A 15,312-nucleotide genomic window follows, 5' to 3' on the forward strand; every position below is an offset into this window, starting at 1 on the left:
TCAGTACTCTCAAAATGAAATTCTGACCAACCGAATAAGAACAAAACATTTGAGAGAAAACGAGCTGTACAGAACGAATGAAGCACGCAACGATAGATTGGCAAGGCGCAATGCACGGGCCAATGAAATTTTGCACTTTAGAGATATATTTCGTAATGATCTTCGAAACCAATTAAATCCACAATCGGGATTGTTTTTGTCGTTCATAGATCAAAGACAGCAATTTCCAACATTTGTTTGCTCAAGTTGTGAAGGTGCATTTTTTCAAAACGGAGTAGTTGCGATCACACGTGCGAAAATTTTGGAAAACAAAAATAAAAAGCAAGTTGCTAAAAAAAAGGAAATCGACGAAATAACATTAGATTTGAGAGTTCTCAATCATTACGACAACAATTTCCAAAACTACTTATGTCATACCTGTAACAAATACATAGGTAGGGGAGAAATTCCAAAACTGGCAAGTAGTTGGGGATTAAAACTTCCACCGGTACCAGCTTGTGTAAGTCGTCTTAATGATTTAGAAGAGCGAATGGTTTCGCCATATGTTCCTTTCATGGTTATCAGGACGTTATCGAACCGCGCGTCAAATCCTCAGGAAGGCATAAAAGGCAGTGTAGTTCATGTGCCTGTAGATGTGAACGAAATGGTAACATCTATTCCAAGAAATTTCAATAACCTGAACATGATGGCGATTCCAGTAGATTGGAAACGGAGAATGGAATACAAGACATGTTACTTACAAGGATTTGTCCGTCCCAATTATCTCATTGAAGCATTAAACTACTTGATGAGCACAGAACTGTACAAAAGTCATGGAATTGAAATCGATGAAAGTTTTCTACATCGTCTACATAGCAATAACAATGACTTTTCTCCGGCTGAGAGTCAAGAGCAAGAAGAAGCCAAAGAAAACGACGATGACGATTTTGACTATTTGAATGATGGCGAAGATGAATGTCTACTGTTTGACTTTAACGAACAAACAGCTAATAATACTAAACTTGTATTAGCGCCAGGTCAGAATCAGTTTCCAGTGTCTGTTCATAGTAATCAAGATATAGAATATCTTAGCTTCCCAAAAATATTTGGAGGTTTACCGAGAAAAATTGGAAACAAAAACATAACTCTAACGGATACCACCAAATGGGAAATCAGGTACTTCAAAGCTGAAACAACGACCCCTCGTCTATTGTACCTGGCAAAAATGAAATTAGAACGAGATGTTTTGAACTCGGTACAAATAACCATGAAGAAAAAGGTTAATTCGGCATCAGTCACAGCGGCTCAGGCTTTGAACCCTCAATTTATATCCGACTTATTGCAACACAACGAAGGTTTAAAATTTTTGAGCAATATTGCCAACTCTCCAAGCTATTGGGCAGCTCAAAAGAAAAAAGTTTTTGCAATGATCAAACAGCTTGGTAAACCTGTTTTGTTTTTGACCGTTTCAGCCGTCGAAACAAATTGGCCTGAATTGATACAAGGACTAGTAAGGAAAAAAACAAACGAAAATATATCTTTGGTTGCAGCAATGAACTTACCATCTAACGAAAAGTATAAATTAGTGAAGGAAGATCCTGTTTTCACTGCACGATACTACGACTACCGGCTGAAGCAGCTCATGAAAGTCATCAACGATCCCTCAGGACCTTTTGCTCCGTATCAAGTGACAGATTTCTATCGGCGGCGTGAATTCCAGCAACGTGGATCTCCCCATGATCACTTGCTTCTGTTTCTGGAGAATGCACCAACCCTAGATGCTAATGATGAAAACTCCTTCGAAAGAGTAATCGACTTTGTGGACAAATTCATCACATGTGAATTCGATGATCGTAATCCATATTGCAAATATGCGCGACACAAACATTCCGATACATGCAGTAAAGGTAGGAAAAATAAACAATCATGCAGATTCCATTTTCCCAAGTTTGTAATGCCGGAAACAATGATTCTGAAACCATTGTCCAATGACGAAAAAACATCTGAAGTAAAGAATAATTTACAGAAAATCAAGGATCTAATGCAAACGTTTTTCAAAAGTAAAGAACGTGTATACAAGGATTTCGACGCGATTCTTGAAGAGTTAAACATGACAAGAGACACCTATATAACTGCAATACGTTGTTCTACGCCAAAACTAGCATTATTCTATAAACGTCGAAGCTGTGATGTAGATATTAATACATATAATCGCAATATACTGAATTTGGTAGAAGCAAATACCGATCTTCAATTTATTGTGGATGAATACGCAGTGGCAACTTATTTGGTTGAATATATAGCTAAAGCAGAAGCTGGTTTATCTAGAGGTTTGAAAATTTGTCAAGAAGAATTAGCCAAAGGAAATCGTAGTTTACAGGAGCAATTTCGTGGCATTGCAAATAAATTCTTGAATTCAAACGTAATGTCTGCATCAGAAGCTGTGTACCATTGTCTAGGAACATCATTATCAGAAACTAGTAGAGCAGTCATTTTCATCAATACTAGCAAAAAAGAAGACAGAGTGGTTTTTTTAAAATCTAATGCAGAGTTGATGAAATTGGATCCAGATTCTACAGAAATTGCAGGCAAAAATGTTATAACATATTATTCTCAACGCATTGGACTGGACAATATTTGCTTGGCAGAATATGCAGCATATTACTTTAAAGCTGAAAATAAAAGACGCAAGGATAAAAACCTTGACTCCGACGATGACATTAACGACGATGAAGAGCCCCGAAATAATGGCTCGATAAGTCATCGTAAAAAAGCACGCATTGTACGGTATGTACGGTACAATCTTGAAAGAGATCCAGATAACTTTTACAGAGAGCAGCTACTTTTATTTCTTCCCTGGTGCGATGAAGATGAAGAGATTGAATCAATAAATTGGCATGAAAGCTACATCACAAATTTGAGTATCATCAACGCAAATTTTACCAAACTATTTGCTCTATCAGATAATGCACTCGATGCAGCAATTGATGCTGCTGTGCAGAATAGAAATCAACGGGATGACGACGAAGCAGAAGAGTGTGATGGCGACCGAATCCCGAAGGACCAGGAAATTGACATACTAGTACAAGGAGGAATGGATCGACCTAAAAACAATACTCCTTTCATCTATGCAGCACCTCCAACAGTTGAACTTCTCAGTGTATTCGAAACTCTTCAGAAACTGAACGATCGACAAAAAGAAATTGTTATGCATGTATATAAATGCTTCACTTCCAAGCAATTGCCGATCAGAGTCTTCATATCTGGATCAGCAGGAGTAGGGAAAAGTATGGTTATATCAACATTATATCAACTCATCACCCATCATTTGAGTTATTCTATTATAGCAACAAGAGATCAACAAAGTGATTCCCTGAAGGTTCTACTATGTGCATTTTCAGGAAAAGCTGCCTTTCTTATTGGAGGTAATACATTGCACTCAGCATTTGCCTTACCGTTGATGGAAACTGCAAGTATGCCCGATTTACCCATGGATGTTGCTAATAATTTAAGACAGCAATTACTACATGTTGAATTAATTATCATTGATGAAATATCAATGGTTGGTAGTACTATGTTCAGCAGAATAGACACAAGATTGCGGCAGATAACAGGAGTCAACGATGTATTTGGAGGAATTTCAATGATCACCGTTGGAGATTTCATGCAGTTATCGCCTGTGAAAGACTGCTCAGTGTTCATGCCTCCAAAACATAGCATGATTCAGGGTGATTTATCGCCACTGTGGAGCCATTTTGAGTTGTATGAACTTACAGAGGTAATGCGTCAAAAGGATGATCTGATGTTCGTTCACGCACTTAATAATTTTGCTCATGGTCAGATGTCTGAAAAAGATATTAGTATATTTAAAACACGGGAAATCGAGGAAAGCCAGGTACCTAGTCATGTCATGCGGCTTTATTACAGAAATGTAGACGTAGAAGCATATAACAAACTTAAAATTGCAGCATCTTCTGAAAAGGAAGTTAAATGCATAGCTATTGATACAATAACTGGCAAACTTACAAATGCACAAAAAGACAAGAAATTGAATACTTGGAAAGAAAAACCCACAAAAGATTGCGGAGGATATCCTTTCACGCTCTTATTGAAGAAAGGTATCAAGTACATGGTAACCGCAAACCTTGATGTTTCTGATGGGCTTGTGAACGGTGCTACAGGCAAACTAATGTTTATTCACTGTGACCCAGGAACGGAAAAACTTAAAATAGTTTTTCTTAAATTTGACTCACCGATCGTAGGTAGAAAAATGAGATTACAATACAAGGAATTCATGAACAATAATAATATAAATGGGAGTTGGACTCCTATACCCAGGAAAATATATAATCTGACCAACCTATTTCATAAGGATCACCAAGTGTTAAGAGATCAATTTCCACTTGTACCATGCGAAGCACTCACAATACATAAAAGCCAAGGCCAGACTTACGAAGCCGTATGTGTTGATTTTCGAAAAAAAGGAAGCCTTACTCGTCAGCTGGTTTACGTTGCCCTAAGTCGTGTAAGTAAGCTCTCTGGACTTTATATATTGGGCAAGTTTCCAGGAAATATGAGGAGCAACAACACAATCACCTCAAGCTTGAATGAAATGACACGGTTACGAACTGAACGAAAGCTATCTCTTGCATTCAATAACCTGGAGAGCAAACTGGGAATTTCAGTCTGCTATCTGAATATACGTTCTTTACGCTCCAACATCGCACATGTTCTTGCTGATAAATGGTATACACGTTGTGATGTGTTAATTTTATCAGAAACATGTACATATCCTAATGAAAATATCTTGATTCCCGGCTTTGAAATATTTTACCGCTCGGACAAAAAAGCGTACCCCAACTACGTCACTAAAAACATTGCCAAAGGTGTTATTTGCTTCTCCAAAAATGGCTTAAAAGTTGACGTTGAGCATTCTTGTCAAGTTTTTATAGCTGATCGCATTGGTAACTATCAGAGCCACATTGATTTGGTAAGCTTTTTGGTTAATAACACGTACATTCTCACCGGATACAAATCCCCTAAAACTAAATTTGAGGATTTCAGAAGAGCCTTTTCGGAATTCAGCAGTGAAGCAACACGTCCTACTGTAGTACTCGGAGATTTAAATTTTAATTTGAATGATTCCCAATGCTGTCAAGTACAACGGTTTTGTTCATTGATGCATAGCATGCATCTCAATGATTGTTTGCAGTCCTGTGCGGCGACGACCAAACTTGGCTCAAGATTAGATGTCATTTTTTCAAATATTGTGGATATTCAAACTGGACTATATGAAAGTTATTTTTCGGACCATAAACCAATTTTCTTCATATTGAATAAACACAATATTGCACCAGTCGTTATAACAGATTGTGATACAGCGTCCATTCATAATCAAGCAGAAAGCATGGACAATGAACTACCAAATATCTTAGTAGGTCTTTCCAAAAAACCTGTTAGCATTAAAAGCATACATACAAATTCTATTATTGACGACTATGTGGAACTGTCTTCTGGTGGAAATAGCATATGTGAAAATGACAGTAATGTTGATAGCTATTCAGTTATATGCAGTGAAATTCATCCAAAGGAAAATATATCTGATTTTGAAGCAAACGATGCCAAATGGTTGAACACCGTAGATGAGCAATCAAATACCTATGATTGCACCAGTAGTGAAATCATAACAAATCTACGAAATTCTTTCCATGAGTTCAACCGTCATGAAGAGCTAACAACATTATTTATGAATGAAAAAATCACGATGTTTAAACCTAGTATAAATTACATTACCAATTATCTGAAAAACTTACCATCTATTTGGTTTAATAGTAATCGAGATGCTCGGTGTACGTCTTCGGGCCAGTATTTGAAAGGGTTTAAAGAGATCGTCATAACCGGATTTGGTAACTGTCAATTCAATGCCGTTTCTTATGCTCTAACAGGAAATGAAACTTTTTCAATGGATTTAAGAGCTATAGCATTTTTAACAGTGACAGAAAAAGTACAACTTTTTCAAACCCTAGAAAATAGACATTGGCTAGAATCAGAGACAGTTTCTGATCTATTAAAGATATGCTGCACACCAGGAGAATATGGTAATATGGATACATTATTTGCTCTCAGTATGACATTAGAAAGGTGTTTTATCATTGTGCAACATCAAAATAAAAGAAAACAATTCTTTAAAATTCAACCTCCAAGCTTTGATAGTACTACTTTTCCAATAGTCTTACATTTATCAAATCCAGGAAGAAATGATGCACACTATAATGTTTTACTTCCAGAAGATCCTAATTCAGTTTACGAGTTCCCCGAAATTGAAGTATATAACATAAGCACTCTAATGGGAGAATAACAAACAACGTTTGTAACCGTATACATTGTCTGGTCAAACCCGAATAGCTACAATGTCACTTGGATCATGAGAACTTCGTAACGATTCACTATATTTCTGTTAATAAATTTATAAACAATAACAATCACTGAAATGTGTTTTACATTTTAGCATATTCCCTGTCATTCAATGCAACTAAAATTTCCACCATACTCTATACTCTTCCACCCCACCCCCCATTTAGTATAGACTCGTTCATACATTTTTGTTTTCTCAACTTTGTATTGAGCGTGTACTATGCATTAAAAAAGCCACAGTCTTTCTCAATTTTCATTAATTGATAAAGAATAATCTGTTGTGCTACGTATAGAACCTTAATATTTATGCGTAGAACGGGTGCCTATGTTTTCGTACACATCCCTTTTTCCTTCTATTATGCATCCATATACATAATTTCTGACTGCTATAATTAAGTTTTCCCGTAATATAATTTCTCCTAAAGAGAACAGAAAAAGCGTGGTTCAGTCATTGTTTTTGCTTTTTGTTCTATTAACTGAAGATATAGTATCATTGTTATGTTGAAAATAGTAATTCTGTTCAATGATGAATGTAACGGAGTTGGGCATGAGTAAATTGATCATTTTAAACATAAATGCAGTGCTAAATTTAGCACATCCTTGGTGGACGCGGAAGGTTTAAAATAGGTGAAATAAACTATGAGGCTCTGGTACGGTTGAAGCTTTCCAAGAAATTGTCAAATTTGCATGTAAAGACAACTAAGATATGAAGCATAAGACAAACGGATGTAATCAACTATAAATCAATATTTAGACTACTAACTACTTCTGACCTAGTTTATTGAATTAAAACAATATAAAGAAAACCAACCCTTATTTTATTTTGATTTTTTAGTTGATTTTCCAAACAATCAACCTTGAGCAACCTTAAAGTATGTCCGGTACCATTGAATGCATGACAATATGATCAAAAAACAAAAAAAAACCTCAGCATGAAGAGGTTGCCAACATTCATGTTACAATATTCAGTTATAACAGATAGATCCTAAACGAGTGACGAATGTAAGCAAAAATCATTGTTATTATAACTTCTCATTAAAACGAAAACGTTAAGTATAACTTTATATGCATGATAGTAGAATGAGACATAATACAATGGTTTAAATCTGCCAACACTCTGTGTTTTATGCGATTTTATGCACTTAAATAGTAAAAATCCTATTTTTGGCATAAAAGAATGAACTTTTTTTCATTCAAGGTATTACTTAAGTGCATAGAATCGAAAAACACTGTAAACAGTATTCAATACTCCTACAAGTCCAGAATAAAATAAAACTAAAGTTTTAGATGTGAGTTTTAAGTATTATTTCCTCTCACAAAAAAAAGTATTTGAAAAATATTTTACAAATACTAGCTTCTATTCTAATTCTTGTTTTTGCATTAATCATTCAAATGTCATTTAAAATTTGTACACAATTAAAAACAATCAAATGCAAAATTACTGGATAGTTGACTAAAACTTGTAATATTAAATGTATTGGTTTTAATCACGTAGCTTTTTAAGCGTGTTGTGATAAGATTTGAAAGTATATCGATCAATGCATAGTAATGAATACTGTTTGCAACAAACATGCTTGATGCAACTAATGCAATGCAATGCAGCTCAGTATGATAGTAGTGTTGCCGGTCCCAAGCCCGTCAAGATGAGGGAATCATTGTATTGATAATATCACATGTAAAAAATGACTATAATGTTCCATTTATTTATTTAAGGTTCTGGATTTCTGGATATGCGGGAAGCGAAACAAGTATTGCACGAGAACAGGTGATTTTTGACTTTGTGAGCGCAATTGATAACATCGATGTGAACCTTCAAGCCATCAATTGTTTGCGCCGAGGAGGACGACTAGCATTGGATCCAGAGCAGCACCGCAGAATCAAAGACATGATGACTCACAACGAATATTTGATAAATAAAAACATACAGTTCGTAACAGTAAGATTTAATGCAAAACTAATTGGTATTGATAGTTTTTACCTGACTTTTTGATCTAAAATATAAATCTGCCTAAACATTTTTTATGGCTAAAGCCCGTTCTGTTTTCACCAGAATTAACCAGCATAACGACTAATTGCAATGGAGTACTCTATCTTTCCATAAACAGATTAAATTTAAGCTTCAACGTATTTAAATAATTTGCATTTGAGTTTGATCACGTGAGAAATAAAATAGATTGAGAAAAAAAATAAACAATTAATTTTTAGAATACGGGATGGATTTTTCGATTATTTGATCAAGTAAAGATTTTAGCTTTTCAATAATTTAATCATTTGCATTAAACCAAAGAAAAAATCAAATGCCTTTAAAAGAAGATAATAAAAAAAGACTTTTTCCACAATCAAAGAACCTATGTATATTACTACAGTCTGGAATAATGAACCACCAATTGCAATGCATTTTCAAAACAAAAGGATGGTAGCTTTGTTTCATTTAAATCATTTGCATTTTCATAAGAAAGCGAACAGAATAAATCAAATATTATTAAGAAATTGAAAAAAGCTTTATTTTCATACATAATTACTATTTATTAATAAATTTAACGAGCTTTTCTTACATACATTCCATGATATTTTGTACCTGATTATTGCCAATTGCGTTATTAAGCTCAAATATTACAAAGAGATAGTAGCCTTTTGCATTGAAGGTTTTTCCTACATACCTTCCATGGTATTTTTGCTACTGTTTATTAAGCTAAAACATTACAAAGAGATAATAGCTTTTATGTATTTGATGCAGTTGCATTTTCATGTAGAGCTAACTTGGGAAACCAGATTTGGTCATAAAAAAGGCTTTTCCTACATACATTCCGTGATATTTTTGCTACTGTTTATTAAGCTCAAATATTACAAAGAGATAGTAGCTTCTATGTATTTGATACAATTGCATTTTCATGCAGAGCTCCTTGAGAAACCAAATTTGATCATAAAAAAAAGGCTTTTCTTACATACATTCCATGATATTTTTGCTACTGTTTATTAAGCTCAACTATTACAAAGAGATATTAGCTTTTATGTATTTGATGCAGTTGCATTTTCATGTAGAGCTAACTTGGGAAACCAGATTTGGTCATAAAAAAAAGGCTTTTCCTACATACATTCCATGATATTTTTGCTACTGTTTATTAAGCTCAAATATTACAAAGAGATAGTAGCTTTTATGTATTTGATGCAATTGCATTTTCATGCAGAGCTCCTTGAGAAACCAAATTTGATCATAAAAAAAGGCTTTTTCTACATACATTCCGTGATATTTTTGCTACTGTTTATTAAGCTCAAATATTACAAAGAGATAGTAGCTTTTATGTATTTGATGCAATTGCATTTTCATGCAGAGCTCCTTGAGAAACCAAATTTGATCATAAAAAAAAGGCTTTTCCTACATACATTCCGTGATATTTTTGCTACTGTTTATTAAGCTCAAATATTACAAAGAGATAGTAGCTTTTATGTATTTGATGCAATTGCATTTTCATGCAGAGCTCCTTGAGAAACCAAATTTGATCATAAAAAAAGGCTTTTTCTACATACATTCCGTGATATTTTTGCTACTGTTTATTAAGCTCAAATATTACAAAGAGATAGTAGCTTTTATGTATTTGATGCACTTGCATTTTCATGTAGAACTAACTTGGGAAACCAGATTTGGTCATAAAAAAGGCTTTTCCTACATACATTCCGTGATATTTTTGCTACTGTTTATTAAGCTCAAATATTACAAAGAGATACTAGCTTTTATGTATTTGATGCACTTGCATTTTCATGTAGAACTAACTTGAGAAACCAGATTTGGTCATAAAAAAGGCTTTTCCTACATACATTCCGTGATATTTTTGCTACTGTTTATTAAGCTCAAATATTACAAAGAGATAGTAGCTTTTATGTATTTGATGCAATTGCATTTTCATGCAGAGCTCCTTGAGAAACCAAATTTGATCATAAAAAAAGGCTTTTCCTACATACATTCCGTGATATTTTTGCTACTGTTTATTAAGCTCAACTATTACAAAGAGATATTAGCTTTTATGTATTTGATGCACTTGCATTTTCATGTAGAGCTAACTTAAGAAACCAAATTTGATCATAAATAAAAAAGGCTTTTCTTACATACATTCCATGATATTTTTGCTACTGTTTATTAAGCTCAAATATTACAAAGAGATAGTAGCTTTTATGTATTTGATGCAATTGCATTTTCATGCAGAGCTCCTTGAGAAACCAAATTTGATCATAAAAAAAAGGCTTTTCCTACATACATTCCGTGATATTTTTGCTACTGTTTATTAAGCTCAAATATTACAAAGAGATAGTAGCTTTTATGTATTTGATGCAATTGCATTTTCATGCAGAGCTCCTTGAGAAACCAAATTTGATCATAAAAAAAAAGGCTTTTCCTACATACATTCCGTGATATTTTTGCTACTGTTTATTAAGCTCAAATATTACAAAGAGATAGTAGCTTTTATGTATTTGATGCAATTGCATTTTCATGCAGAGCTCCTTGAGAAACCAAATTTGATCATAAAAAAAGGCTTTTCCTACATACATTCCGTGATATTTTTGCTACTGTTTATTAAGCTCAACTATTACAAAGAGATATTAGCTTTTATGTATTTGATGCACTTGCATTTTCATGTAGAACTAACTTGAGAAACCAAATATGATCATAAAAAATCTGTTGACAAACGGCTGAGAAATGTATTATGATACATTTTATCAAAAATCTCTCAAAAGCGTAAATTTCATTACTCCTTAGTACTCGTGGAAAGATATCTCGGAAACAAAATGTCCAAACGGCATAAAATTTAATAGCATACTACTTAGATGCTGTAGCTTTCATTTGATGCTGAGAAACTCAAATCGATTGACACACGGCTGATTCATTTATTATGAAGCATTTTGTCAAAGACCTCTGAAAAAGTTAAGTTGTATTACTCCAAAGTACTCCCCGAAAGATATCTCGGTTACAAAATGTCCAATCGGAATGAAACTCAAAAGCGTTCTTCTAGGGTGCAGTAGCTTTCGTTTCGAGCCTTAAGAACCCGATTCGGTTGATAGACGGCTGAGAAATTTATGGTGATACACTTTGTCAAAAATATCTAAAATAATTAAGTTGTACTACTCCCTAGCCCTCTTTGAAAGATATCGCGGTAACCGAACGTCCAATCAAAAAAAAATTCAATAGCGTTCTACTAGGATGTAGTAGCTTTCGTTTGGGGCCTTAAGAACCCAAATCGGTTGATAGACGGCTGAGAAATTTATGGTGATACACTTTGTCAAAAATATCTAAAATAATTAAGTTGTACTACTCCCTAGCACTCTTTGAAAGATATCTCGGTAACCGAACGTCCAATCAAAATAAAATTCAATAGCGTTCTACTAGGATGTAGTAGCTTTCATTTGCTTCCAAGAGAACTCAAATCGGTCAACAGACGGCTGAGAACCGTGAGTGACATTTTTTTGTAACATACATACACACACACATACACACACACATACACACACACATACACACACACGCACATACAGACATTTGCTCAATTCGTCGAGCTGAGTTGATTGGTATATGTGACTCGGCCCTGCGGGCCTCGGATCGAAAGTCGGTTTTCCAAGCGGTATTTATACCCTTCTTATGGGTGTAAGAAGGGTAAAAAAGGCTTTTTCTACATACATTCCGTGATATTTTTGCTACTGTTTATTAAGCTCAAATATTACAAAGAGATAGTAGCTTTTATGTATTTGATGCACTTGCATTTTCATGTAGAACTAACTTGGGAAACCAGATTTGGTCATAAAAAAGGCTTTTCCTACATACATTCCGTGATATTTTTGCTACTGTTTATTAAGCTCAAATATTACAAAGAGATACTAGCTTTTATGTATTTGATGCACTTGCATTTTCATGTAGAACTAACTTGAGAAACCAGATTTGGTCATAAAAAAGGCTTTTCCTACATACATTCCGTGATATTTTTGCTACTGTTTATTAAGCTCAAATATTACAAAGAGATAGTAGCTTTTATGTATTTGATGCAATTGCATTTTCATGCAGAGCTCCTTGAGAAACCAAATTTGATCATAAAAAAAGGCTTTTCCTACATACATTCCGTGATATTTTTGCTACTGTTTATTAAGCTCAACTATTACAAAGAGATATTAGCTTTTATGTATTTGATGCACTTGCATTTTCATGTAGAGCTAACTTAAGAAACCAAATTTGATCATAAATAAAAAAGGCTTTTCTTACATACATTCCATGATATTTTTGCTACTGTTTATTAAGCTCAAATATTACAAAGAGATAGTAGCTTTTATGTATTTGATGCAATTGCATTTTCATGCAGAGCTCCTTGAGAAACCAAATTTGATCATAAAAAAAAGGCTTTTCCTACATACATTCCGTGATATTTTTGCTACTGTTTATTAAGCTCAAATATTACAAAGAGATAGTAGCTTTTATGTATTTGATGCAATTGCATTTTCATGCAGAGCTCCTTGAGAAACCAAATTTGATCATAAAAAAAAAGGCTTTTCCTACATACATTCCGTGATATTTTTGCTACTGTTTATTAAGCTCAAATATTACAAAGAGATAGTAGCTTTTATGTATTTGATGCAATTGCATTTTCATGCAGAGCTCCTTGAGAAACCAAATTTGATCATAAAAAAAGGCTTTTCCTACATACATTCCGTGATATTTTTGCTACTGTTTATTAAGCTCAACTATTACAAAGAGATATTAGCTTTTATGTATTTGATGCACTTGCATTTTCATGTAGAACTAACTTGAGAAACCAAATATGATCATAAAAAATCTGTTGACAAACGGCTGAGAAATGTATTATGATACATTTTATCAAAAATCTCTCAAAAGCGTAAATTTCATTACTCCTTAGTACTCGTGGAAAGATATCTCGGAAACAAAATGTCCAAACGGCATAAAATTTAATAGCATACTACTTAGATGCTGTAGCTTTCATTTGATGCTGAGAAACTCAAATCGATTGACACACGGCTGATTCATTTATTATGAAGCATTTTGTCAAAGACCTCTGAAAAAGTTAAGTTGTATTACTCCAAAGTACTCCCCGAAAGATATCTCGGTTACAAAATGTCCAATCGGAATGAAACTCAAAAGCGTTCTTCTAGGGTGCAGTAGCTTTCGTTTCGAGCCTTAAGAACCCGATTCGGTTGATAGACGGCTGAGAAATTTATGGTGATACACTTTGTCAAAAATATCTAAAATAATTAAGTTGTACTACTCCCTAGCCCTCTTTGAAAGATATCGCGGTAACCGAACGTCCAATCAAAAAAAAATTCAATAGCGTTCTACTAGGATGTAGTAGCTTTCGTTTGGGGCCTTAAGAACCCAAATCGGTTGATAGACGGCTGAGAAATTTATGGTGATACACTTTGTCAAAAATATCTAAAATAATTAAGTTGTACTACTCCCTAGCACTCTTTGAAAGATATCTCGGTAACCGAACGTCCAATCAAAATAAAATTCAATAGCGTTCTACTAGGATGTAGTAGCTTTCATTTGCTTCCAAGAGAACTCAAATCGGTCAACAGACGGCTGAGAACCGTGAGTGACATTTTTTTGTAACATACATACACACACACATACACACACACATACACACACACATACACACACACGCACATACAGACATTTGCTCAATTCGTCGAGCTGAGTTGATTGGTATATGTGACTCGGCCCTGCGGGCCTCGGATCGAAAGTCGGTTTTCCAAGCGGTATTTATACCCTTCTTATGGGTGTAAGAAGGGTAATAAATAAATAAATAAATAAATAAATAAATAAATAAATAAATAAATAAATAAATAAATAAATAAATAAATAAATAAATAAATAAATAAATAAATAAATAAATTAATAAATAAATAAATAAATAAATAAATAAATAAATAAATAAATAAATAAATGAATGGAATAAGGAATCTGATGTTTTTGTTCCACTTTTTGAGGTTTAAGAATATCTCCCTTTGATTTGTTCGATATTGTTGCGCCCTCAAAAGAAAAAAATCCTTCCTGATACATACATTTTTGTTTGCGCTCCCATTTCTCATCGTATAATAAAACAGCTTTATGGTTTGATAAGAGTGGAAGAGCTTCCTCTATTGTATTTAGTGATTGTTCAAGTAAGCTCATTGCGAAATTATGTACCGTCGTGCGGGGCTACTTTTGAAATACGGGTTTGAACACTTTTGAATAAGGATTTTTTGAATTCAAAATAAAGTTCAAATCCGTTTGATGTCTTCAGGACTATTATGAAGCAATATTTTCCCCTTCATTTGATTGAAATTGATTTTTCAAACAAACCCTTTATTGCTTGTCAGGACGCGAAAAAACATTGAATAAACCAAAAAAAAAAAAACACATAACGTATCAGAACATTTGCTCTGTATACATTGTTTCTACAGTTCATAAATTTCAAAGGGTTGATCAATTCATTCAAAATTTATCAACGTAGCATATAAAATCAAATATATGAATCTTTATGCATTATAAATGACCTTTTCGTCTAAATAACGGATTGATGGTCCCTTTTTTAAGGCTGTCTATATAACAATATCACGCTGCTCATAATACCAAAGATAGCACGGAACCATCTGATGCTACAGTATTGATACAATGTAGTTTTCTAAATAACCCTGTAATTTTAAATGCAGTTTTGTTATAGTTAAAAATGTCCAAAGTAGCCCCCATCCAGTTCTATATAAGATGTGTTCGATTGGTATTGATGGATTTAGCTAAAACTTTGCATACATCTTACATACATACTCACGATTATTGTGTGTTAAAATTGTGGGAATTCATTAACTACTCTGGGAGTTATAATGTCATAAAGTTGAAAAACCATGATAAAGTGTACAAAAAAGCCCCGCACGACGGTATGGCCT

At 33.8% G+C, this 15,312-nt stretch overlaps 1 protein-coding gene across 2 annotated transcripts in view; it reads right to left on the reverse strand.

The window, feature by feature from the left end:
• Nucleotides 1–7,592, reverse strand: part of LOC134284729 (uncharacterized) — a 45,813-nt gene extending 38,221 nt beyond the window's left edge. The window contains exon 1 of one of the 2 annotated variants that reach the window (XM_062843913.1): nt 5,793–7,591. In XM_062843913.1, coding sequence (XP_062699897.1) covers nt 5,793–5,874 — 82 coding nt within the window. In that variant the 5' untranslated portion in view covers nt 5,875–7,591. Of the gene's footprint in view, nt 1–5,792 lie in introns of both variants that reach the window. The other variant, XM_062843914.1, reaches the window with a different exon arrangement.
• Between the last annotated feature and the right edge of the window lie 7,720 nt (nt 7,593–15,312).

Source organism: Aedes albopictus, unplaced genomic scaffold, assembly GCF_035046485.1.
Source record: "Aedes albopictus strain Foshan unplaced genomic scaffold, AalbF5 HiC_scaffold_64, whole genome shotgun sequence".
Lineage (NCBI taxonomy): Eukaryota > Metazoa > Arthropoda > Insecta > Diptera > Culicidae > Aedes > Aedes albopictus.